The 27,867-nt window shown below is 49.9% G+C and overlaps 1 protein-coding gene across 1 annotated transcript in view; it reads right to left on the bottom strand.

Moving 5' to 3' along the window:
• ankfn1b (ankyrin repeat and fibronectin type III domain containing 1b) overlaps window positions 1–27,867 on the bottom strand; it is a 101,448-nt gene that overhangs the window by 34,212 nt on the left and 39,369 nt on the right. Inside the window, exon 4 of the mRNA XM_084670410.1 lies at window positions 10,530–10,570. Within this exon, the coding sequence (XP_084526536.1) occupies window positions 10,530–10,570 (41 nt within the window). The remainder of the gene's footprint in view (window positions 1–10,529; window positions 10,571–27,867) is intronic.

The following is a 27,867-nucleotide window of genomic DNA, read 5'->3' as shown; positions in this document are numbered from 1 at the left end:
AATGTACCTGTGGAAAATGAACAGATGAACAGTAAAGAGTGTTGTATTTCTAACCAGCCAATTAAGGGACAGTACTTGAGGGATGCACTACTGCTCACAGTGATCATGTCGAGACACCTGCCTCTCTGATTACAACAGCCATTTGGTTTGGACTCAATGGTATTACCATTCACAGATAATGTCAACATCTGCACTCCTGCACACAATTCCTGCACTTCACACGCACGTACAAGGGTTGTCATGGAATGTTCTTTTGGTGCGATGAAACTAATGTAGCGTATCCTTTCTGTTTCCATGGCAGCGTCTCAGGGTATCCGTGTGCAGAACTGACTCACCCAATGTTCTTTGAACACAATGATGTGGTGTCAACACACACCGTGAGCTTTCTTAGAGATTTCCTTTTCTTTACTTGGTTAAGAAAGTCAACTTGACTTTCAACACTCGTGGTGTCTATCTTTAAACAATGGCTGGAAATGTTACTGTTAAGTTTAATAGTTCCCTTGTTTTAAAGAAATGACAAGGCCAATGTATGAAATATTATAAATCACTGCATTCCATCATGGTGTTCCCAAACTCTGGATATCTTCAGGGAAACCGTAACTAGACACTGAATGCTTCACACACACACACACACACAGGAACACACACACACACACACACACACACACACACACAGGCACACACACAGAGACGCAAATACAGACACACACACACATATACACATGCACAGATTATTTTTACAAACCCCTCTGTTTTAGTTCGATCCAGGAACATACCCTTAAAGTGTTTTATTAGCCAAACAAAAAGTCTTTCAATGCCCCAATCATAAAGAGTCAGGCCAAGCTATGAACGTTGCTAATTAAATCTCCTCAAAGAAACGTTTGTTTTCCATCTCCACCTCCGTCCAAACCAACGTCTGTCTGTGCATTTCTCAACATGGCGGAGAACTCTTTTACTTCACTTGGACTTGAGCTCGCCGATAAAACAGATTATTTTTTTGAGCTAACAAGCGGTGTGTTCTCCTTCGTTGATGACTGAATCATAACATATTGTCTGAACGTTGATTGGACTGTGGGATGTGGGATTTGTGGGAAAGAGGTCATGACATTTTACAGTAATGGCCATTGTAATGCTTGTAGACACATTACAGGGAATAATTGGACACAGTTATACTGACACTGTCCTGCATCAATGTGATATTTTACTATCAAAGTGACGGATGGATATTTTGTCATGTCAATGCGAATACAATGCTGTCCTTGCTTAGGTGAGGTGACTAATATGACAGGCATATCTGCTACATCGGAACAACGTAATCGTTAAGTGTGTGGCTCCGTAACTGACCAGAACTGACCAATGAGAATGTTAGTAAGGGTTCGTCATACAGTTAGTGATATGGTATGGTTGTCATATATGGTAACAATCACATATTGTTATAGGGTGTTGTGAATGGAGGGGTGACTATTTTTATCTAAAGACACCTACAAGGGAAGCGAAATCCTCGCCCATTAGGGTGCAGCTCCATCCAGACTTCTTCTGCTCCATCCTTTCATTTACTCATCTCTGAGTCACACTGCTCTTTCTCATCTCTCGTTCCATACGGCCGGAAAATGAGCTCTCTTTATTTGTATCCTTTCATACCTCGGCCGTATCTCGTCTCCCATAGCAGCAGTATAGAATTCATGGGAGCAGTAAATGACAAGTTTGCCGCCTTTCTCTGCGCTCGCTCTGCTTCCCGCCATGCTCTCTCTGACACTGGTCCTCCTCTGATACGGGGCTGACAGCCTCGCTCAGCCTCGCTCAGCCTCGCTCAGCCTCGCTCAGCCTCGCTCAGAGGACAGAGATAAATGACAGATCTGACAGTCAGAGAAAGGTCGAATTGAGCTGACAGGATTTAAAACGCAGACCCAATGCCGGCAGCTTATTAGAAGTCTTCACTAGCAAGCTAACAAAAGGGGAAAATGCAGCGCATCACTTCTCTGTCTCTCCGCTTCTCAGCCCTCCCCTTTTTCTCTCTCACCATCTCTTTTATTGACCTTCCCTTTACCCTCTCTCTTTATATCTCTCTGTCTCTACCTCCCTTCTCTCTCCTTCACTGCCTCTATGTCTCTCTCTCCATCTCTCCTTCTCCACCTCTCTCTTTCTCTCTTTGGTACAGTATGTGAGATAATGATGTGAATGTGATTTGGAGGAAGCTGCTCTGAGGCAATTTAATACCTATCACATTCAATGTTGGAGGCAAGGCAACGGAAAGCTATGTAAACACACAAGCGTACAGACATACACACAAACAGACACACACACACACACACTAATAATGCTGGACAGTGCCCATAGCATCTAATCCTGCTAATCCCTTACATCTGAGCGTTCTTAAATAAGGTTCTCCTGCAGCTCCTCTACAGGCAGCCCAAACCCTGCTTCTCTTCAAGTCTTTTCATGAATCGTTTCTACATAGTATATATAAAACATCAATATCAGCAATAAACCTGAAACCATGACTTTTATTCTGAAATGTCCCCTTAAAGATGTTGACAGTGGGTGGGTGTCAGGAAAAAGGCCAGACCACCTTATAGGAGTCTAGCACCCAGGCCCTGTGAGAAGCAGCCAGCCTCTGGCCTTCCAGCGCTCCAGCAGCTGTGTGGATGGAGAGGAGAGATCACTCACTCCTCCAGGGGCCTCCCTGGAGCTCAAACGGCTCTGCTTCCAAGCCTCCCCAGCCTCTAAGCCTCCTGGCTTCCCAGCCTCTAAGCCTCCCAGCCTTTAAGTAACTAAACCTGCCACTCTCTCAGCCTCACAGTCCCCAGCCTCTGAGCCCCCGGCCTCTCAGCCTCAAAGCATCTGAGCCTGTCAGCCTCTCTGCCTCTTGGCCTGCCTAGCTGGCTTGCAGAGGGAACAGAGAGGTGGTATGGGGCTGTGTGTGTAAGGGTGGCCTCAGTCTGGGGCCAAGCCAACTGAAGGAAAGGGTGAAGGGATGAAAGGGAGATGGAGAGAGGGAAATGAGAGGCGGAGGTGGAGAGAGGAGGGGAGCGAGAGTGGGCTGCTACTTTCTACTTTGGCTGACTACTGCCTGGCTGCTGTATGTGAAGATATATATATATATATAAATGTATATTCAGTATATTTATATGTAGTGTGTATGTGTGAGAGTATGGGTGGGCCACAGCATGGTGCAGAAACACTTTGGTACACAGTTAACGGACCAAAGATATACAGGCGGGCAGACAGACAGACGGGCAGACAGACAGACGGGCAGACAGACAGACAGGCAGACAGGCAGACAGGCGGACGGACAGGCAGGCAGGCAGGCAGGCAGGCAGGCAGGCAGGCAGGCAGGCAGGCAGACAGGCAGACAGGCAGACAGGCAGGCAGGCAGGCACACAGCCCCACTTCTCCCAAGGCCACAATTGAGAGCGGCGTCAAGATTCCAATCATGGTTGGGTCTGCAGACTGTGGAGATTATTTATGCTGGAAGACTACAGAGAGAGGACGAGAGAGAGGGGACTAGAGAGAGAGAGGACGAGAGAGAGGGGACTAGAGAGAGAGAGGACGAGAGAGAGAGGGGACTAGAGAGAGAGAGGACTAGAGAGAGAGGGGACTAGAGAGAGAGAGGACTACAGAGAGAGAGGACTAGAGAGAGAGGGGACTAGAGAGAGAGAGGACTAGAGAGAGAGAGGACTAGAGAGAGGGGACTAGAGAGAGAGAGGACTAGAGAGAGAGAGGACTAGAGAGAGAGGGGACTAGAGAGAGAGGGGACTAGAGAGAGAGAGGACTAGAGAGAGAGGGGACTAGAGAGAGAGAGGACTAGAGAGAGAGGGGACTAGAGAGAGAGGACTAGAGAGAGAGAGGACTAGAGAGAGAGAGGACTAGAGAGAGGGGACTAGAGAGAGAGGGGACTAGAGAGAGAGGGGACTAGAGAGAGAGAGGACTAGAGAGAGAGGGGACTAGAGAGAGAGGGGACTAGAGAGAGGGGACTAGAGAGAGAGGGGACTAGAGAGAGAGAGGACTAGAGAGAGAGAGGACTAGAGAGAGAGGGGACTAGAGAGAGAGAGGACTAGAGAGAGAGGGGACTAGAGAGAGAGGGGACTAGAGAGAGGGGACTAGAGAGAGAGGACTAGAGAGAGAGAGGACTAGAGAGAGAGGGGACTAGAGAGAGAGGGGACTAGAGAGAGGGGACTAGAGAGAGAGGACTAGAGAGAGAGGGGACTAGAGAGAGAGGGGACTAGAGAGAGAGGACTAGAGAGAGAGGGGACTAGAGAGAGAGGGGACTAGAGAGAGAGGACTAGAGAGAGAGGGGACTAGAGAGAGAGGATGTGGGCAAAGAGTGGGAGAGAAGTATAGCAAGTGAGAGAGAGAAAGTGAGAGGGAAAGAAGGAAGGAGAGAGAGAGGGATTGGAGTATGTCACACACACAACTAGGAGTGAGGCATTAACACCTTGACTATAAACACACAATGTTCTGTTCTAACCCTCTGAGAACAGTTTCTTTTTCCTTCCTTCCTCCTCCTCTACTCCCCACCTTTTCAGTCTTGTTGTTTTGCCCCCTCTCTCCTCCTCTCCTTATCTCCTCTCCTCTCCCCCTCTTCCTCTCCTCCCTGTTCCATGTTCCTCCTCCAGCAGCAGTGTTGGTTTGGGCTCCAGGCGCATTCACACATCAGCCACTTGAAAGGCAGCCATGTTGTTTTTCCCCTCATCCATAAAGGTCCAGATAGCAGTTTCTAGAAGGTCGAGGGTGGTGTTTACTGTTAGAAAGCTACTGTATGATGTTGCCGCTGCAACGCTTCAGGGTTCGAACGTTCTGTTTTATCGTATGCATTTGTTGTTTGTGGCCGTTTTGATGCTCGGTTTCATGGTAATGGTACGTACACACGGTCCAATATAATAAAAGGAAGTTGCAAGGTGTACGATGTACAACGCAATTTATAAAAAGGACACATTGTTTGTGATTGTGTGTGTGAGCGTTCATATGGCTTGAATGGAAAAGGCCATGCTTCACATAACCCCCCTGGTAAACCACACTAAACTAAACACACACACACACACGCACACACAGAGCTGTGGTGCCTTTCCAAAACAATGGCTGTCTCTCCCTGCGAAGCTCTCTGGCGAGCTGCTGGTTTGTAGAGAAGTTCTGAGCCTTCAGGCCCGGCTGCAGCCAAACCCACATCAGAGAGGCCCCAAAGCTCAGCGCCGCACAACAAGCCTGTCTGCACACACACACACACGTACATATACATGTACACACGCACACAGCTATGCCGCATACACAGACACAGAAATATATTGCTCACACACACACACACACACACACTCACACACACACACACACACTACTCCCCATGCCCAGGAATCCAAGGAGCCAGCAGTCTCCCCTGGCCCTTCTCCCTCCCTCCTTCCCATCCTCCCTCCCTCTCCCCCCCCCTCCCTCCCATCCTCCCTCTCTCTCCTTCCAATCCTCCCTCCCTCCCTCGGTGGTAAATACTCCAACACAGATTTCCTCAGCGTTCCCAGCCACCAGGAGAACAGGGAGAGAACTGCTGCACTTCAGCTGGGGGTCTGTCCGCATCCTGCGCAGACAGACAGATCCTCAGTCCCCAGTAGATGTCTCCTCGTGTCTGACTCCAGCTTCTTTCCTTCTCCTCCTCTTCCTCCTCCTCCTCTTCCTCCTTCCCCTCCCCTCCCCCTCTCCTGTCATTTCCAAGGAATCTTTAGGGAGGCGCATTCCTGTTGACAAAGATAACCAAAGAAGGAGGATCCACACAGACCACCTAAAGACTGGGGTGGGATGGGGGGGGGGGGGGCAGGGATGGCCCCATTAGACTGGCCCACAGCACTCCTAAATGTGTGTGTGAGAGAGAGACAGAGAGACAGAGCGAGAGAGAGAGAGAGAGAGAGAGAGAGAGAGAGAGAGAGAGAGAGAGAGAGAGAGAGAGAGAGAGAGGAGCAAGGAGAGATCCCGCTAGGCTGGTTTTACGATGTTTGTCCCACATCAGTCCCACTATGGGTTCACTGTGGGAAGCGGAGCTCGAAGACATCTCAATGTCACATTCATGGGCCCTCAACACCCTGGGCGGGGGGGCCTCACCTCCAGGTTACCCCCGACCACCCCCTTCCATCTGAGAACAATTACACGCCCCTGCTACCGTGAATAAATTACACTAATCAAGGGGCTCTACAGCCCCTGACATCCGCCTTTATATCCAGCGCTGGCCTTCCCCCCCCTCCCATCCCCAAGGCCCTTCCTTCCTGTAGCACTGTCTCCACACACTAAGCCCACACCCATCTACCCCCCCCCCCCCACCTCTGTCTGTGTGTGTGGGGGGGTGAGTGTCTCTGTGTGTGTGTGTCTGTGAGTGTGTGTGTGTGGGACAGTGAGTGAGTGTGTGTGATTGTGATATTAAAGCAGGATGAGCTAACCCTGGCTGGTCTGTCTGGACTGGATGCTTCAATGGCACTCTGACTTTATTAATGATTTCCACATGCCAGAGAGACAGTAAGAGAGAGAGAGAGAGAGAGAGAGAGAGAGAGAGAGAGAGAGAGAGAGGAGAGAGAGACAGAGAGAGAGAGAAAGAGAGAGTGATAGAGACATTGAGAAAGACAGAGAGACAGGGAGAGATAGAGAGAGAGAGAGAGAGAGAGAGAGAGAGAGAGAGAGACATAGAGAAAGACAGAAAGACAGGAAGAGAGAGAGTCAGAATGTAGTTGTGTGTGGTAGGTCTGAGTACTGTCTATGCAGGATGGAGAGATCTTTTGTGCTTCTTTGTTTGTGGTCCTCTGCTAAGGGGACGGCTAAGACCATCCTCATGTCTGTCTCCTAACCTTCTAGTCCCTCGCTCTCTCTCTCCTCCCTCCTCAACACCTCCCACCTTCCCTCCCTTGCTATGTCTACAGTCTCGGGTGATGTGTAAGGTGTGTGTGAGTTTCTGTCAAAGAAAGAAACAGAAGAGAGAGGGAGAGAGACAGAGAGAGACACAGAGAGAGAAAATGCGAGAGAGGGAGAGATAGAGGGAGAGACAGAGGGAGAGACAGAGAGATAGAGACAGAGAGAGAGACAGAGAACATGGGAGAGAGGGAGAGACAGAGGGAGAAAGAGAGAGAGGGGGAGAGTGAGAGGGAGGGAGGGGGAGAGTGAGAGTGAGAGGGGGACGTGGGTGGGAAGGTGAGCTGTCAGGCAGCTTGTGTCAAGCTGAGTGACTGAGGTCCTGTGGGTCACCCCGGGTGACAGCAGTCAAACAGCGGGACCCCCCGTCTACATGTGCACTCTGAGCAACAATAGCAGCTCTCCAAACACACACACACAAACACACACACACACAAACTCACACACACTCACATACACACTTTATCAGTTTGAGCCGACAGGGTCGCACACAGCATTAACAGCTTTTCACACTTGCAGAATCAGACAAACATGCATGTGTTCAGAGAGCAAAACGTATGAAACTCCGTTGGAGATTCTGAGAAGCGGTGTTTCGTTGTTTGATGTGGGGGGAGTAAATTAAGTAAGGGATATTGCCCGACGAGGTGTCCAATATCACCTCATAATGGACGATGCGGAGGCGTCGGACGGATGCTTCCGCATAGTCCATTATCAGGTGATATTGGACACCTCGAAGGGCATTATACCATTGTCACTTGCCAACATTTTTTTTTTTTACAAACATTAATTCATGTTTTCAGACGTTTTGCTAAAGAAATCTAACGTTTTTTCAACGTTAGCCAACTCTGATATTTTATAGTCCGCTCAGCTCATAGAATCAACACCGACTTTCCCTTGGCTGAGCTATTAGCCCGAAAGCTAACGTTATGCTAGCAAGATTCAGAGGCAATAACATTGTGTACGGTTGACAAACAGTAAATATAATTTTACAGTATGTTTGACGAGAAGATTTGCTAGCTAACCAGCCATGTCACTGTCCCAAAATCAATATCAAGATTTTCACAAACAATATCGGCCATATACTAGTACTACTGTAGGCTACAGTATGGCCGCAGCCTGAGCGAGTTGAATAGCAAATGGATGTGAGATGCAGACATCCCAAGTTGAAGAAATTGGAGATTGTATAGCATTAGCGGGCGTCAGGGAGCCGCTATTGAAATGCGGGAGACTCCCGGACCCTCCGCAAAAACTTGGGATGTCTGGAGATGACCGCATCAAAGTTGCCATTTTCTCCAAACAATGATTATAATTTGACAGTATGTTTAACAACAACACTACCCAACTATCGAGCCATGTCATTGTCCCCAAATAAAATCACGATTTTTAAGAAGGAAATAATCGGCCATGTGTAGAGTTGCTGCTACTGTCGTATTGGCCGCAGCCTGTCTGAAGTCGATTGACTAGCGAGGTGAATAGCGAATGGGATGTGAGATGAGCGGTTACGTGACACTGACACACGACATTCAGAAAATATTTTTTTTTCAAATAGGTTAAAATAAATATCGAAGTCACTCATTGTTGTAAATACAAGTTAGCTTCTTAAAGTCTTTCAAAATTGTAAATGGAGGCTTTGACTCCGTCACTGTTGTTATGGTTACTTATTTCAGATATTTTGTACAGGCTCCTGTGTAGCCAGCAGAACATTTAGAACGGTGAAAAGACAGTTTTGCTGCAATGACGCAGTAGGTGTCCACTATGACCCAATAATGGACACCCTTGCAGCCAATCATAATTGAGTATTTACCCAGACTATGGTATAAAAGTATTTAACACACACACACAAACACTACTCCATGTTCGGTGTGCAGAAAGCTTGTTGCTATGACACCATCCGAGTGCTGGCACACACTCAATTCAATTGCATGAGTGTGGTGCATGGTGACAATACCACCAGTCTTTCACATGGGAGACACACACACACAGAACGAAACCAGAGACTAAAAGCGATGATTACACCACCCTGTGTCAGTCAGCAGCCGAAAGTGAGAAGGACCTGGCTTGGTGTGCCTCCATCTGTGCTCTGCACAGCCTCAGGACTGCCCAAGTATAACACAGCGTCTGTGCAGACAGCTAGCACTGTGCTAGTGCTCACACAGCAGACAGCACTGTGCTTGTGCTCACAGCAGACAGCACTGTGCTAGTGCTCACAGCAGACAGCACTGTACTAGTGCTCACACAGCAGACAGCACTGTGCTAGTGCTCACAGCAGACAGCACTGTACTAGTGCTCACACAGCAGACAGCACTGTGCTAGTGCATACACAGCAGACAGCACTGTGCTAGTGCTCACAGCAGACAGCACTGTACTAGTGCTCACACAGCAGACAGCACTGTGCTAGTGCTCACAGCAGACAGCACTGTGCTAGTGCATACACAGCAGACAGCACTGTGCTAGTGCTCACAGCAGACAGCACTGTACTAGTGCTCACACAGCAGACAGCACTGTGCTAGTGCTCACACAGCAGACAGCACTGTGCTAGTGCTCACAGCAGACAGCACTGTACTAGTGCTCACACAGCAGACAGCACTGTGCTAGTGCATACACAGCAGACAGCACTGTGCTAGTGCATACACAGCAGACATGGATGTGTGGACGTCTGTCAGTCGTTAAGAGCTACAATTTAGAATGTTCACAGCGTTCTGTATGAATGTGTTCTTGGAACTGGGTGGAATCTTGCTGAATTGTTCTTGGAATTCGATCTAAAGCTCTGTGTTCCATATGCATCCTCTGTATTTGACGAAGCAGAGAACACACACACACACTAACCCTAGTAGCAAGAACATAAACTTACAGTCCACACACTGAACCACTCTCAAGACTCAACACCGAACCAGACTGTGTGAAACTCATTTGGGCCCTGAAGGTTTAACATTGTCTCATGGCTGATTGAGAAGTGAGCCATCCAGTCAAGTTGTCTGGCAGACAGGTGACAACAACGACAACATCTGTCACCGCTCACGTTTCAGCACGAAGGACGGAGGGGAAAAAAATAAACAATTATCCTAAAGTCACATGGAACACGCAGAGACAAATAACAGGCAATTAACTCTAGCGGCTTATAATCAATCAAAGCTGTGTCACGCCACACCCGTTGTAGAGAGAATTATCATAGTAATTCACTTAGTGAATTCCTAATCTGCATGCAGATTAGGGTGGATTAGTAGTGTGCCTGAGCTCCAGTTAACATGTTGTCTCCCCCCAGCATGGTTGAGTCCCTGTACTTAATCTGCAAGAAGACGGTAAAACAGCCCAGGAATGGAGATCTGGTCTGAACAGGCACTTCCCAGCCTCAAATCCGCCAATGGGACTTTGAAAGGAACATCATGTGAGTGTTTACCAGTTTAATCCAAATACAACTGCAAAGCATTTCTGTGGAGAGTATGGGAAGGCAGAGAGATGGAAGGGTGGACAGATGAATAGAGGTAAGAAGGGAGAAATGGAGAGAGGGATGGAGGAAGGGAGGGATGGATGGAGAGACACAAATCCATATGTCACGTGAGGACAGGACATGGAGGGAGGACTGATTGAAAAGCAAGGCGGGATGGAAGAACTGAGAAATGGAGAGATTGAAAACGGCAAAATCAACTTACTTTTTCTGATTGGTCTCTTTCCTGTCAGCAGAACCCAAACTCTGCAAAAGAGAAGGGAGAGAGAGAGAGAGAGAGAGAAGGGAGAGAGAGAGAGAGAGAGAGAGAGAAAAGATGAGTGAACGACCCAACCATCAGGCCCCAGCTGTGCGTCCCTCTTCAGGTGCTGGCTGGCATTTGGAAGTGCTGGGCGCTCACTGGTCCACATCCTGCCTCCACCACCAGAGACGAACCGTTAACCTTTAAGAGCAGGCCTCACCTTGAAAACCACCCAACAGGATCCTACTAAAGGGCCAATTAAAAGGGCCTGGGTTCATACCTCGAGGTGATTAGCGAGGTGGAGGTTTGGGGTGTGAATATAAAGGCTAAGTGGACGCACGCTCAGTCAAGGGCAGCGCCCTCCAGCGGCCCTGTGACCCACCGTCGGGCCTCGCTCGACGCCACGGCGCTCCAGGGAGTCGCTTTGAGAACAAAACTGTCCCAAAATAACCCTTCTGTTGTTTCATCTCTCCCTACAGGAGGGCTTTGAACACCCCTTCTAGCGTAGCTAACATCTAAACACACACACGCTCCCTCCCTTCCCGCCGTCCACAGAAGGAGTCCACAGCCCAGAGGTGATCCACACACACACAGGAACGACCGGCCCCGGGCACACACAGCTTTGACAGACGGAGGCCACATCATTTTACATTTTTAATTTGCTGATCTAAATCGGGCATTGCCTCCCACAGAGAGTTTTTCTGGAAGCTTCTACCCCAACCCAGTGGAGAGAGGAGCATCTCGACCCCCATGGAGGGTGTGAGGAGGGGGGCGAGCGGCTGTCAATCTTTTCGTTTAGGGGGGGTCCTTGTGAGATTACATCACACTCCCCTGTACTGAAGTGAATGAGATACGAGCTTTCCCTGAGCCTTTGAAAACGCCTCACCTGCAATGCACAGAGAGACTGCAGCTCCGAGCGCGTGGAAAGGGCATTCCCCTTTGAATGGCCGAGGGGTAAACATGAGACAGCATCAACTACCTGTGGGTGGGTGTGGATGGGAGTGTGTTTTGGACACATGACATTTTGACCAGCAGTAAGGGACTCCTGTGTGTTTGAAGGAGCTTTCATCTCCTCCCACCCAGAGAGAGAGAGGAGGTGCCTCGCAGCCTCGCTGACCTTTCACCTCCCAGGCACCCCCTTATCCCCAGCCCCCCAGACAGAGGCCTACTTCCAGGGGGTAAAGGAGCTGTGTGGCAGCCTCCGGCTTGGTAAGGGCATCGACGCATAAGGCACACTGTCAAAGGCATCGATTGAAAGTAGCCATGATCCAGCTACACTCACACCGTAACTGATTACAAAGCTCACGACGTGCTGGAGCCCTTTACGAATGCTTTATGTCATCCTGCTTCCATGCAATCAAATACTTCCTAATCATAATCATCATTATTATTACCTTCCTCCTCGTCTTTACTATCACCACTACCGTCATTATCATCAGGAACACCATTATCCCAACCATCTGCATTATAGTCTATTCTCACCATCATCATCACCACCACCATCATCACCTTCTGTTTCTCTGCTTCTCCTTTCCATCACCACCACCCTCCAGTAGCTCCAGAGCCTTCTCCATCACCACCACCCTCCAGTAGCTCCAGAGCCTTCTCCATCACCACCACCCTCCAGTAGCTCCAGAGCCTTCTCCATCACCACCACCCTCCTGTAGCTCCAGAACCTTCTCCATCACCACCCTCCAGTAGCTCCAGAGCCTTCTCCATCACCACCACCCTTCAGTAGCTCCAGAACCTTCTCCATCACCACCACCCTCCTGTAGCTCCAGAGCCTTCTCCATCACCACCACCCTCCAGTAGCTCCAGAACCTTCTCCATCACCACCACCCTCCTGTAGCTCCAGAGCCTTCTCCTCCCGCCCTCTCCCGCGGCAGGCACCCCTCGCCTGGGCTCGGCCGAGGCAGGGCTTTGCCTCTCCTCCACAGGGACTCATAAGAGACTCTAATTACAGCTGGTACACTACTAACGTGTTCTACACACCTTCAGCGATCCTGGGAACTACAGAGCTCAGGCTGCGGTTGGCAGCCATCACCCACTGAAACACAGCACTTCTGATAGCGGTGGGATTCACTGTGTGTGTGTGTGTGTGTGTGCGCCACAAGTGGATGGAGAAACTTCCAGAAAAACAGGTATATTGCAAAGCTGAGTTGTAAAATCTAGTCATAATAAATGTTTTTCAGATGAAAATGAGCCTGTGTGGCTATATCTGGCATGTCTACACAATACATCAAAGTGCTCTGTTCCTTTTTAAATAGAAAATAAATGAACAACAAGTATTGAGCTACCGTATACAGTATGAGTAGACAGACCAGGTAGAACCAATCACTCAATCTCCTACACTACTCAAGATGTAATCATTTGCTGTGTGTGTGTATGTGTCTGTATATATATGTGTGTGTCACTTTACTTCAGTCTCTGAAAGCGTACCTGTTCAGGTACCATGCAACATGAACACCCCTTTCAAGCCAGCAATGTTACCATAGTGCCCAACACCGATGTGTCAAAAGCTTAGAAAGCAGCATGCACACACACACACACACACAAGTATTTCACCATCTCCTCCACATTCCTTCACAGCACAGCTCCAGCTTACTGACACATATACATACCTGTTGGGTCCACTCGCGACCACGATCAAATCATGTCCCTACAGCCCTCCTCCTGCCTCACTCCTCCGTGTCGTTCCCTCCTTCCGGAACGTCCTCACTCTCCTTCCAACGCCGGGAACTTTGAAGCAGGCATATTCACCGCTTTACCTGGCCAACTCTTTCTCTCTCTTCCCCTTCTCCCTCCCTTTTTGGTTTAACCTTCTCTCCTCTCTCCCTCTCTCTCTCTCCCTCTCTCTGTGTGTCTCTCTCTCTCTGCTGGGTCACAGCGAGAAGCGGGAGCTAGCTGAGGCAGTGGTAGCCACTGCAGAGTTGTTGTACTTTAATTGTGGTTGCCAGGCGATAAGCTTCTCTAACTCTGCACAGAGGGGGAGAGAGTGAGAGGGATAGAGATAGATGGAGAGAGAGGGAGAGAAAGGGGGGGGAGAGGTGGGGGAGGGGTTGCCGAATGCTAATTACTGTCACAGCCTGAATAGGGAGAGCAGGGGGGCTAAGGGAGAGCGGGGAGCAACAGGGACTTGCCCGGTGTGAGTATGGAGTGAAGGAGGGAGAGAGAGAGAGAGAGAGAGAGAGAGAGGGGGGGGGGAGAGACATAGATAGAGGGAGAGAGAGAGGGGGAGAGAGAGACATAAAGAGAGGGAGAGAGAGAGGGGGGGAGAGAGAGACATAGATAGAGAGAGAGAGGGGGGAGAGAGAGACATAGATAGAGGGAGAGAAAGAGAGAGAGAGAGAGAGAGAGAGAGAGAGAGGGGGGGGAGAGACATAGATAGAGGGAGAGAGAGAGGGGGAGAGAGAGACATAAAGAGAGGGAGAGAGAGAGGGGGGAGAGAGAGACATAGATAGAGAGAGAGAGGGGGGGAGAGAGAGACATAGATAGAGGGAGAGAAAGAGAGAGAGAGAGAGAGAGAGGGGGAGAGAGACATAGATAGAGAGAGGGGGGAGAGACATAGATAGAAGGAGAGAGAGAGAGACATAGATAGAGAGGGGGGGGAGAGAGAGAGAGAGAGAGAGATATGAATATTGTTTTGTGTTTTAATATTGTGTTCTGTGGTTCCAGCGTTGCTTTGGCAATATGAACATTTGTTTCTTAATGCCAATAAAGCCAATTGAATTGAGAGAGAGAGAGAGAGAGAGAGAGAGAGAGAGAGAGAGAGAGAGAGAGAGAGGGGTTTGTGTTTGCGTCAGCAGGTGTCTCTCCTCCTCACATGGGGGACTCCTCCGCCCCTTCGGTTCCAGAAGCCGTGAAAAAAGAGAGGATTTACGATCGAAGCTCGCGCAGAAGCCATTAGGATGGTTCAACTACGGAATGGTTTAACGGCTGATTCCCAGTGGGCGTTCCACAGGCCCATGTTCAGCTCTGACTGAGGCGTCCTTCAGGAGCAGACTGCAGTGATCTGCACATGGGACCAGGTTGAGGCCGTAGTGTCATCATGCAGATCCTTCACCATCCTTCCTCTCAACACTCATCCTTTCATTTAAATGTCTTCTTTTTTTGGCTCGCTTCTATTTTTTCCCTCGTTACACGAGAGAAAACAGGATGTGGACACTCTCCGATGAAATACAGAGGTTCCACGGAGACACAGTGACAGCAGAGCAGAGAGCGAATTAGCCCAGCTCACATTGGACAGCTTGCCCCTGGCACACGCACGCAGGCACGCGGTCCTGTCCGACGGCTGGCAGGACCAGTCACAGCTACTTGTGACAGCAGGAAATGACCTCGTGACAGCAGGAAATGACCTCGTGACAGCAGGAAATGACCTTGTGCTGTTGGATCAACGTTCACCAGCCCTCTACGGTCCTGATCACGCTGCTGTCAGCGTCTGTGCTGGTACAACAGCAGTTGTGTCGACCCTGACACCATCCCCACCCCCAGCCTCGGCCTCCATCTCTGCCCCAGCCTCCGGCCCCAGCCTCCAGCCCCAGCCTCCAGCCCCAGCCTCCAGTCCCAGCCTCCAGCCCCAGCCTCCAGTCCCACCCCCCAGCCTCCAGCCTCCAGTCCCAGCCTCCAGCCCCAGCCACAGACAGATTGGTTTGACAGCAGGAAAACCCTGCTGCCACCGAGGACTGTAATCAGGCCCTCACATGTACCCCGGAGTGTGTGTGAGTGATCATCACGTCCCAGGTGTGTGTGTGTGTGTGTGATCATCACGTCCCAGGTGTGTATGTGTGTGTGTGTGTGTGTGTGTGTGTGATCATCACGTCCCAGGTGTGTGTGTGTGTGTGTGTGATCATCACGTCCCAGGTGTGTGTGTGTGTGTGTGTGATCATCACGTCCCAGGTGTGTGTGTGTGTGTGTGTGATCATCACGTCCCAGGTGTGTGTGTGTGTGTGATCATCACGTCCCAGGTGTGTCTGTGTGTGTGTGTGTGTGTGTGATCATCACGTCCCAGGTGTGTGTGTGTGTGTGATCATCACGTCCCAGGTGTTTGTGTGTGTGTGATCATCACGTCCCAGGTGTGTGTGTGTGTGTGTGTGTGATCATCACGTCCCAGGTGTGTGTGTGTGTGTGATCATCACGTCCCAGGTGTGTGTGTGTGTGTGTGATCATCACGTCCCAGGTGTTTGTGTGTGTGTGATCATCACGTCCCAGGTGTGTGTGTGTGTGTGTGTGTGTGTGATCATCACGTCCCAGGTGTGTGTGTGTGTGTGTGATCATCACGTCCCAGGTGTGTGTGTGTGTGTGTGATCATCACGTCCCTGGTGTGTGTGTGTGTGTGTGTGATCTTCCTGTCTGTTGTCTGACAGCCATGATGTTACTCCTGGCTGACGCTCTCAGGCCTACTAAGATTAACAGTGTGTCTAGGTTACGTAGTGACTCTAATTAGACCCTATTACTAAACAAAGTAGAAAGAAGAAAGAAAGAGAGCTGGAGCAATAAAAACAGAAATAAAAATAAAAAACATAAAGGCAGCAACTTGATCAACGTATAGCGCCTTCACAAAAGCCTGAAGACCTAAATACTCTTGAGCCTTAACCTTTTTCACCCACAAACACGTGGCTTGATAACTTTTGGTCCCGAAATGGCAAGGGAGACGCAACACTCATAAGGCCGACCCATACAACTCTCCAGAAGATACTCATAATGACGGGGGCATCTAACCGCATGAATCACACATAGTATGAGTCACTTGTCACCAACAATAGAAGACGTGTGGGGGTAGGATACCCATGGTGTGTTAGTATTGGCCCAGGCCGTGCAGGTGGGCATCTCTGGTGAGTCACCCTAGCTCACTTCCCTGTCTGGGATTCTTTGGCCCGGGGACGATCGATACAGATGGAGCTAGCGATGTGTCCGGTAAAGACTTCCACTGCTGTGGTACTGTAGGGTCAAGAGGCTTCATACTGAGACAGTCTGGGTCTGTGTGAATGCAAGGGTGTGCGAGCCTGTGTGTGTGTGTGTGTGTGTGAGAGTACATGTGGACGTGTGTGATGCACGGACGTGTGCGTGAGAGTGACAATGTGCGAGAGAGAGAGAGAGAGAGAGAGAGAGAGAGAGAGAGAGAGGGGGGGGGGGGGGCGGGGGGGGTGTCATACACAGCTTGGGTACAGAGCTGTGATTGAGAACATTGCTCATAGTCACTGTAAATGTCAAGCATACCAGGGCACTCCTGGAAGGATACAGCAGAGCTGTCGTCATCCTTTAATCCCCTTTTAATCCTACCCTCACTCCCCCCCCCCCTCCCCTTTCCTTCATCACCGGATGAGAGCCGTCTTATGAAAAGATGAAGAAGAAGAAAAGAAACACTGATAAATCTAATCAGTAATTCCCAAGGTGGGTTGCTTCCGGAATCAGTCGTTGGGCTCAACAGGGAACGCTTTAACATCACCATGGCGACTTTCCCCCAACCAATCAGCAAACAGCCAGGCCTCTATCGCTACCACAGAGGTCCGGGGGGGCATCGAGTCCACAGCATGCCCACCGCTGGGGCACACCTGTCAGTCAACCACAGGAGGTAGAGAGAGAGAGAGAGACAGAGAGAGAGACAGAGAAAGAGACAGAGAGAGAGAGAGGAGTCTCACTGGAGGTACTGCTTAAGTTCTCTGTCTCTCTCTCTCTCTCTCTCTCTCTCTCACACACACAAACACACACATATCCAAACCCCTCTGGTTTAAGCTGCTTCCTAACTAGCCACACCTCTGCTGTGGGCACCCTGGGGCGAGGAGGCACATCCAGCCCCAGGATCCTCCAGAACCATGATGGTCCTGCCACCAGGCCCGGGGCAAAGCCCTGCACACAGCTCCCCCTCCTCCATCTCCAGGCTGGCCAAGCCAAAGCCTGGATGCCTGAAGAGAAATCCTGAAACAGGCAATAAGTCCCCCGCCTGACCTTAAATCAGGAGAGGCGTGACTTCTGTGGCATTTAAGGCCATCCGGTGTCGTCCTAATTAGTGGTTAATCAATTGGTCAGTGCGTGTTTACACCTTCCTGGGTTTCTCCAGGCAGCTGCGTGCTCCAGGCCAGGACGTGAGGCCTGTGACAGGCCCTCCCACGCAGCCCTGAGCACAGCCCTGAGGCGGGCCAGGAGGAAGCACAGAGGAGGATAGCATCCAGAGCGAAGAAAATATTATACCTCACTTCAACTTACTGAGAACAAATGTATATCCTATGTATATTAAAAGATGTCGATCAGTATCGAAATAATAACGAAATCGGAATATTTTACAGTACAGTTGGAGTGGTGTCGAAAATGAGAAAAACGCAGTAGAAAAAAAAAGGTAAATTGATGAAGGATAGACGAGAGGATCGGAGCAGGCCAAGGACTCGCTGGCACTGCCTACCAGAGGTCTGGAGGGGCGGCTAACCGCTAGCCTGCACCAGCACTGCTTCTATATGGGCTAAGAAAACAACTCGTCATGGTAAAATAGCTCTGTCTTTTCATCATAGCCTGAGCTTTCCAGCATCCCTGCTGAAATGCCTAATTGCTTCAACTGACAAAAAACCCCAATAGTAAGTATTGCGTGTGCGTGTGTGTGCGTGTGTGTGTGTGTGTGTGCGTGTGTGTGCGTGTGTGGCCGGGTAGAGATGAGGAGTGCTGAGGATGGAGGCAGGGGTAGCTCTGTCTGTTTCCATCCTATTTTCCGAGCGGCTGCTAGACAGTCAGCGTTAATAGGGCTTTAAACCACACTGAAACTTCTAAGGCCCGGGCACTGTGTCTGAGAGCACATCACTTTCTACACCACTCTCTCTCTCTCTCTCTCTCTCTCTCTCTCTCTCTCTCTCTCTCTCTCTCTCTCTCTCTCTCTCTCTCTCTCTCTCTCTCTCTCTCTCTCTCTCTCTCTCTCTCTCTCTCTCTCTCTCTCTCTCTCTCTCTCTCTCTCTCTCTCTCTCTCTCTCTCTCTCTCTCTCTCTCTCTCTCTCTCTCTCTCTCTCTCTCTCTCTCTCTCTCTCTCTCTCTCTCTCTCTCTCTGAAGAGGGAGGTCCAGACATTAACAAGAGAGAGGGGATAGGAGAAGAGAGAGCTGCACTAAGACAGTCACAGTGGTTGAAGGAGAGGGAGGCCGAACAGAGGCAAAGGACAACATGGCTTACAGAAGTACAGGAACACTTCAAGTTGTGTCGTGTGTATTAGAAAATCTTTAGATGTAATTATATATTTATATATAAGTCAATAGGACACAGGTGTGTGCTGCGAGCTTCCTGCTTCCTGTCCGTGGACCAATTACAAGCCTTTGTTTAGAGGGACCATGACTTTCAGTCAAGCTCTTCTGGGTGGGAATCATGGGCTGGTCTCTCATTCTGTCAGCCTCTCTCTCTGTTTCACAATGCTGTTATTTGGCTAGGATTCCCCTCCCTAGTCTTGTGGTTTGTGAAGAAGGGGACAAAAATATGACCCATAAATCATCACAGCGAAGGGGGACCCAAATATTACCCATAAATCAGTGCGGCGGAGCCACCTACAATCAAGCTAATGGTTCTAGAAGACATGCTGTCATCCAAGCCATGATGTCACTTGCACATCGAGCCCTAAGAGTGTGTGTGGTGGTGTGTGTGTGTGTGTGGTGTGTGTGTGTGTGTGTGTGTGTGTGTGTGTGGTGTGTGTGTGGTGTGACTGTGGTCTGCAACTGTGTTTGTGTATGTCTGTGTGTGTGTGGTGAGGGGAGGGGAGGACGTCTGGTGTGTGGGTTTGTGTGTGTTAGGGTGGTCTTTCTCTGTGTGTGTGTGTGTGTGTCTTGTGGTTTGTATTGGCTTACATTGGGTGTGGGATTCCATAGAGAAAATTTAAACAAGTCAAGTGGTTAAAACTAGCTTGCCACGTTTCCACACAATGGTGTTCATTGACACAAATTAGAGGCAAGAACGTGAAATAGAACACCCATTAACTACTTAAGATCAGATAATTGTTCGTTATATCTTAGAGAAGCAATTCGCTGAAAAAATAATTGCAAGGCACTAAAACAACAAGTGAAACTCAAGTAATCACTCATTGACTACAAATGTACAATGTACTCTTAAAAAACGACGACTGTAGTTAATAATAGTAATAATGAAGCTACACACTGCTAATTTTAATCAACATCCTGCTTTCCAGATGATGATTGATAGATTTTTAATTGTTTTTATTACACATCCTCCACCCACAAGTCAATAAACCCCAACTCTGATGCAAACCCTCCCTTTCTTCACCAACCTAGCAACCAACTGCTCTGCATGATTGCTCAACGCCAATGCCCTCAAGATGACCAATAGGAGCAGGCCTGGCTCTCTCTGTAGGCAAGCAGCTCATCACTTTCAATCAGTCAATCAACTCACTCAGTGACATCTGACCTGGGAGAAACTAACCCCTAGGGCCGATGACAATTATGTGTGTGTGTGTGTGTATTCTCACACCCAAGTTGATGTTAAAATGAGTCAATGCAATTAGTGAATGGCTCTTACTCATTCATAAAGTCCAGCTCTAAATGTCACGGTGTTCCATGAGGTCACGGCGTGATCTGGTCACCCCAGGCCAGCTATCATACGAGGCCTTCAAAGCACAGCTCACAGAAGGATCGTTTCTTTATGGCTTCACTTCATCAATGGGTGGATTTGTCTTGAATAGAATGTTTCAAACCATCTTAAATTGATCCAGTTCATGTGTGCCTTTATGATTCTGTCTCGGCATTCTACTCAGACACATGCTGTGGTCACACACACATGCTGCACACACACACACACACACACACACACACACACACACACACACACATACTGTACACACACACACACACAAAAAACAAACATGCTTGCACACACGTTCCACCTTCACATGCCAATGGCACCAACACTGTCTATTTATTTTCCCTCATTAGTTTTAAATTGGCCATCCAGACATGAGTGTGGGCCCTGCTTTTAATCACTGCGGTGGCTGCCTCACTTTGAAGTCTCCTCTCTGGCTGCAGGGCAAGCCTCCTACCACAGATAGCCGTCTGCACTGCCTCTAGTTAGCTCTGCTCCAAGTCTTCCCTCACACACACACAAACAGACCCACACACACAAAAAATAATACACAGACACACATATGTAGACACACGCACATCATACACACACACATCTGCTGACTGAAGGACACACACCCCGTATACTGTCCAGACACACACACACACACACACACACACCACCAGACGGGTCAGAAGACCTTCAAACCGAGGCAGATAACGACTGTATCTGCCCTGCTACTGGGCCTGTTCATCCTGGCACCCCCCCCCCCCAGAGCTGAGCCAACACCTGGTGTCTGTCTGTCTGTGTCTGTCTGTCTGTCTGTCTGTCTGTCTGTCTGTCTGTCTCTGTCTGTCTGTCTGTCTGTCTGTCTGTCTCTGTCTGTCTGTCTGTCTGTCTGTCTGTCTGTCTGTCTCTGTCTGTCTGTCTGTCTGTCTGTCTCTGTCTGTCTGTCTGTCTGTCTGTCTGTCTGTCTCTGTCTGTCTGTCTGTCTGTCTGTCTGTCTGTCTCTGTCTGTCTGTCTGTCTGTCTGTCTGTGTGGTCAGCCAGGTCACAGACACTCTGCTCTGATGCCTTCATGCCCTGCAGCCTCCCAGACCTGGGACTACGGGAGCTCTTGATTCGCCATACTGACTGCACTCAAGCCAATGTATCAGTGTTTGTTTGTGTTTGTGTGTATGTATTTAGGTGTGTGTGTGAGAGAGAGAGAGTGAGAGAGACAGTGGTAGCAAGAGAGTGACAGAGAGAGAGAGAGAGAGAGAGAGAGAGAGAGAGAGAGAGAGAGAGAGAGAGAGAGAGAGAGAGAGAGAGAGAGAGAGAGAGAGAGAGAGAGAGAGAGAGAGAGAGAGAGAGAGAGAGAGAGAGAGAGAGAGAGAGAGAGAGAGAGAGAGAGAGAGAGAGAGAGAGAGAGAGAGAGAGAGCAGACAGGCAGAGGGAGCCTTACAGAAGCACAGTGAGAGCCATGGCAGTAATAAGCCTTAACTGACATCATCAGCGTCACTTGGAACCCTTTCAGGGGTCTGCCTTTCATTTCTCTTCTTCTTCTTCAAGTGTCGACTCGTTTCATCTGGGCCTCCAACGCAGGCTTGAGGCATGCACACACTCTGAGAAGGGCCAGCACTTCATTCTGCTGGCAGTCTGGACTACAGCCTCCGTTCAATACCAAGGGCAATAAAACAGACTGGAATCAAAGCGTGTGTTTTGGTGCCAGAACTGGAAACCCCTCTCATCTCCTTTATATCTGGAGCTTTTCCTACATGAGTAATGACCAGATAGGTCCACAACACACTGGTGAGTCCTATGCAGAGTTGCTCAGGTCCGTGGTAGATAAGGAAAGGAGAGAAGGAAAGGAGGCAAGGGGCCTGAGTGTGTGTGGATGTGGCCATGTTTCACTGGATTCTTCTGGGTGGTATGTTAACACTGTGTGTGCTCTCCTCTGATCCAGGCCTGATTTATTCCATTCAATATGCTTGTGTTTGTTTTGGAGGGTGATATGTGTTTAGTCATGAGACATTAATAGAGTAGAAAACAACATGTTGAAAAATGAGCCCGCTGAGGTGAGTGTGTGCGTGTGTGTGCATGTGTGTGTGCGTGTGAGTGTGTGCGTGTGTGTGCATGTGTGTGTGAGTGTGTGTGTGCGTGTGCGCTCTAGAGCCTGAGGCCTTTGCTGTCACTCAACCCAGCAGCACGCAAGGTGGTCCAAACACTGAGGCCTCTTTACTCAGTCACTCACAGTCAAGCACACACACACACACACACACACACACACACACACACACAAACAAACACTTTTGGGTTTACATGTAACGACATGTACACAGCGTATAACATAATATACAACTATATGGTTGTGTATGCCCATAGTGAATCAATTAAATATGGTTCCTGTTTTCCTGTACCTAAACATATAGTATACCTCCATATTTACATCTGAATACAAATATAAATATATCCTGCTCGGCAGACTCCAGAGATGTACAGCCAGTGAGCTGAAGAACATCTCCCTGTTACAGCTTCTCATGAAGAGCACTTTCTGAATCTATCACTACGCAGTGAGCACCTGGAAGAATGATAATGAACGTGTAGCACAGTCTTACAGCAAGTGTGTTAGGGTGGGACACAGAGAGAGAGAGAGAGAGAGAGAAAGAAAGAGAGAGAGACAGAGAGAGAGAGAGAGATAATGAGAGAGAGAGAGAGAGGGAGAGATAATGAGAGAGAAAGAGAGAGAGACAGAGAGAGAGAGAGAATGAGAGAGAATGAGAGAAACTGTTCTAAGCATTCTCTATGACCGTGAGTGACAGAATGTCGCACCATCATCCCCCCCAAAAACAATACAAATAAATAAATAAAATAGTGTGGTACTGGCAGCCAAATCACACACCTGAGACCAGTTGCTGCTGCTGCTGCTTGCAGGGCCCATGGGGGCCCCAGACCGGACTTAAAGACAACAAGCCAGGCCCTTGCACGCCAGCTTCAGGAACAGAGGTGATTTATTTGGGCTATTAGTGTTACCATGTCTCTGGATTAGCTCCACTCCAGTCTTCCAGGTGAGTGGGAAATGAGTCGTTAATACCAGCGCTACGCTACACTACACTGGAGCTACACAGCAGGAAGTACGCAGACCTAACAGACATCCACCGAGCAGAGGCAGTGGAACGAGCGGACCCCCGACCCCTGAACTGTAATAAGATGTAATTGCCTGTAATCTGAATACATTACACTAATGAGGAGCCAGTATTCTTTGTGTGCAATCACGGAACATCATCGCCTGAAACAAAACAAGGCGTATTAATCTACGCGGGGCTGTCAACAGTCTCGTTCTGTGTGAAGCTTCTCCAACAACTCTTGCTAAACGCCTAAAGAAGGCCAGATCACGAAAGCCCACAGACATGAGTGATGAGTCATGGTCTGTGTTTATGAGCGATTGTGTCGTTATGAGGGCTACATTATTGGGCGTGTCTGAGTGGACTCTAGGGGTTTGGAGTTTGGGATGGGATTGATGGCGCTGGTCAGGAGAACACTGCTGGTGTTGACGGCATGTCTTTTGCCAGGACTGATCAATGAGAGATGACATCTTTCACAGTCCTCTGGGACAAATTAGGGTCTTTGCAATCCTCGTGAAAATAAGCAGGGTTAGTGCTCTTTGGCTGACTTCTGGTTTTTGAATCCCAAGTTGTTCTCTCTCTCTCTCTGTTTTCTTTTTCTTTTTCAATGGCCGCTGCTGCTGGCGACTGGCAGCCTTCCCTTTACCAGGACGTCTGTCTGGGAGCTGGCAGTCTCTCTCTCTCTCTCTCTCTCTCTCTCTCTCTCTCTCTCTCTCTCTCTCTCTCTCTCTCTGTCTCTCTCCCTCTCTCTCTCTCTCTCTTTCGGATTCTTTTTAGGGTTGCACGCCATTGTGTGTTTGCTGTTTGTTTATGAGGAACACTGACCTCACCAGCCTAGGTTTGGCTGGCTAGGGTGAGGGGTGAATAAATATGAATGAATGTTACACCACACACACACACACAATCCTACATCCCCCTCGTACCTCCCCTCATGATGTTCCCCGAACACCCCGTCCCAGTCAGTCGTGGTGAGTGTGTGTGTTTCCGTGCAGAGCCAGGGGGAGGTCGGGACAGCCAGGGCCTCATTCTTGTGGCCAGGCAGTGTGTATCCCCACAGCGTGGCTGGCGTCGTGGGCCAGGACAGTCCAGCTCCACTCCCACATCCTGGGCTTTCCAACACCACCAAGCAGACTGGCGTTCCTGGTCCCTCCTCCACAAGAACCAGATCTCCTTCTCAGGCTTTTGTAACGGATGATAGGCTTGTGGATGAAGTCTCTCTTTTTTTTTTTTTTTAAGGTGGCTACTCAAAACTGTGGGAAACGTTTTTGGCTTGGCTTTCACGGTTAAGTTGGCAATGGCAAGTCTTGGACTAATGTAATGGTATCTTTCCAGAAGTGTCAAGGTTAAAAATGTCTGCTGGCCTGCTATTAGGCATCTCTCCCCCTCTCTCTTTCTCTCTCATGTTGCCTGTTGTCATGGAGACCCGCAGTACTATCTATTCTGGTACAGCGCTTCGTTATTTAAAGAGTAAACTAACGGGAACTCTTTTTTTTTTCTTTCGCAACATGCCGAGTCTCAGACATATGTCTTTTTTTATTCATACTTATAGTAAAAACATCTCTAAAAATGGCACAGGTAGTGAAATGAACCCCATGGAACTCTGACATCCATCATCAGAACAGCCAGCCAACCAGCTCTCAGTCTCACCCTCTTGACTAATTAATAAGCCCTTAACGTTTCTGTAACATGCTTCCGAATCCAGGAAAAACCCCAGCATGCAAGCCCATCTCGGACAGCATCATCGGTGCATGTGGCGAACAAATAAAAAGGGCACATGCATTTGAGAAAGTGCGGGAGTTCAGGCCTTTGGTCGCGGGACATATTTGATTTCCTGCTGACTCAAGAGGAAAAAGCTTTGGTTGATGGGAGAGAGAGATAGGAGAATAGTCTGGAGAGAGCAGCCTGTCCTGCCTCACACCTCAGCGTTCCCACGGTGTTTGGTGTGTTGACTGGTCTCCCGCTCTCGTTCAGCCGCCCCAGCAGGGAGACTTGGAGGGCTTAAAGACGCAGGAAGCCGGAAAGCTGAACCGACCGCACGTTCCCCAAGTCATAACACGACCAACCCAAACTCTGCTCGCACACCCCCGCCCCCCCCCCCCCCCCCCACAGCCAGGATTCTCTATATTCTCCCTTTGCTGTCTCATTCCACCCCCCCCATCCCCTCCCTCTTCACCCCCCCCCCCTGACTGCAGCAGCCATATGGCGGAAGCCCTCTGTCCAGGGTCTCTCTCGTCTAATCGTTTCTCCAGTTTGTGACAGTGACGTCCGAGAGGTGACACCCAAGCTGCTCCACCTGACCCCTGCTGACTCCACGTCTCCCAGTGCCACCCTCGGCCCCGCGCCAACCCTCCCCAGCCCCCGTCCCCCTGGACCCCCCCTGGACCCTCTCACCCCAAACCCCCCTCCTCCACCACCCCTGTGGGGCTGACTGGGAAGGGGGAGGTGGTGGTAGGTAAGTGAGTTGGGCTGGGGTGGGGAAGGGGGGGGGAGGTTAGGGTGACTAATTTACAGTGTTTGTGTGTCCTGGGATATCCGTGAATGGCTGGCTATTCTGGGCATGTGGAACACGGCATTGCTGCAGGATCGCTGTCTCTCCTCGGCATGTGTGTCCCGGCGGGGGACGGGGCCAGCTCCCGCGCAGCGAGCACACCACGTCTGTCTGCATCACCACCGGTCCTGGAGGAGCCAACCAGCACAGCCTGGAGCTCCACACAAGAAGCACTGTGGGTCACCACGGTCCAGCAGAGGACTGCATGCAGCTAGGGTAGGCAGGGTAGCTAGGGTAGGCAGGGTAGCTAGGGTAGGCAGGGTAGTTAGGGTAGGCAGGGTAGCTAGGGTAGGCAGGGTAGTTAGGGTAGGCAGGGTAGCTAGGGTAGGCAGGGTAGTTAGGGTAGGCAGGGTAGTTAGGGTAGGCAGGGTAGTTAGGGTAGGCAGGGTAGCTAGGGTAGGCAGGGTAGTTAGGGTAGGCAGGGTAGTTAGGGTAGGCAGGGTAGCTAGGGTAGGCAGGGTAGTTAGGGTAGGCAGGGTAGTTAGGGTAGGCAGGGTAGTTAGGGTAGGCAGGGTAGTTAGGGTAGGCAGGGTAGCTAGGGTAGGCAGGGTAGTTAGGGTAGGCAGGGTAGTTAGGGTAGGCAGGGTAGCTAGGGTAGGCAGGGTAGTTAGGGTAGGCAGGGTAGTTAGGGTAGGCAGGGTAGCTAGGGTAGGCAGGGTAGCTAGGGTAGGCAGGGTAGTTAGGGTAGGCAGGGGTAGCTAGGGTAGGCAGGGTAGTTAGGGTAGGCAGGGTAGCTAGGGTAGGCAGGGTAGTTAGGGTAGGCAGGGTAGTTAGGGTAGGCAGGGTAGTTAGGGTAGGCAGGGTATATCCCACTTCCAGCATGTATGAGGGCTGCCTATGGCGCTGGTGGTCCCTGGTGTAACACACACTTTGAACCTCACTGGTACATCATCACAGACAACAGAGCTGGAGTGAGGACAGGACTGCCCCATTTCACAGGACCTTGTGTTCATGTTCATGGCGTGTCAACAGTGGAGTACGAGGAGTGTTCAGGCTTGAGAGCCAGAGTGAGAGAGAGAGAGAGAGAGAGAGAGAGAGAGAGAGAGAGAGAGAGAGAGATAGAGACAGAGAGAGAGAGAGAGACAGAGAGAGAGAGAGATAGAGACAGAGAGAGAGAGAGAGAGAGAGAGAGAGAGAGAGAGAGAGAACAGAGAGAGAGAGAGAGAGAAACAGAGAGAGAGAGAGAGAGAGAGAGAGAGAGAGAGGGGGGGGGAGAAAGAGAGATTGAGAGTGATAGAGGGAGAGTGATAGAGAGACAGAGAGAGAGCAAGAGTGAAAGAAAGAGGGAGAGGGAGAAAGAGGCCTAGGAGATTCTGTATTCCCATAACACGCATTCCCATCCCAGGCATTTGGAAAAAAAATACCACAGTCTCCACAACTCTACAGCTCTCGTAAATAATCCAGGTCTGGGCGCCACCTCAGAATCCTGGGATGGTGGGCTCCATGTCCTCTCAGGCTGGGGGGAGCCAGGCAGGGGGAGGGTGTGTGTGTGTGTGTGTGAGAGTGTGTGTGTGTGAGAGTGTGTGTGTGTGTGAGAGAGAGAGGGTTATAAGCCCAGTCTTGCATCATCACTGCCAGGATCCTGATTACTGCCGGGGGTTGGGGGGCGGTGGAGAAGGATCGGAGAGGGGGGGTTGTTGGGGGGGGGGGGGTTGTTGGGGGGGTGAGCAACCTCGGTAAAACTGGAGGTAAAGGGGTCGAGGGAGGAGGGGTGGTATTGAATAACCCCCCTCCGACCCCCGACTACTACGTCTATGTGTCCAAACCCAACCATGCCTACAGCTCCACAGAGAGGAGAACCATGCCTACAGCTCCACAGAGGAGAACCATGCTTACAGCTCCACAGAGAGGAGAACCATGCCTACAGCTCCACAGACAAACACAGAACCACACACTTCCTGTTCATGCCCTGTAGTTCTACTCTCTATACCTGTGTCCTGTCCCCCACAGCTACGTCCCCTCCTGTCCCCAGGTCTGCTGCCAGACTGATCTCAGTAGCCCCTCCGTAAAGGGGTTTGCTTCCTTAGCATTTTATGACTTGTTTTTAGAGTTATGTGTGTGTGTGTGTGTAGGTCATGTCCTGAGACCTGTGAGCTCTGAATATGTGTGTGTGTGTG

Source organism: Hypomesus nipponensis, chromosome 13 (assembly GCF_054491055.1).
Source record: "Hypomesus nipponensis isolate SF chromosome 13, ASM5449105v1, whole genome shotgun sequence".
Taxonomy (NCBI): domain Eukaryota; kingdom Metazoa; phylum Chordata; class Actinopteri; order Osmeriformes; family Osmeridae; genus Hypomesus; species Hypomesus nipponensis.
This window is presented reverse-complemented; position numbering and strand designations above follow the sequence as displayed.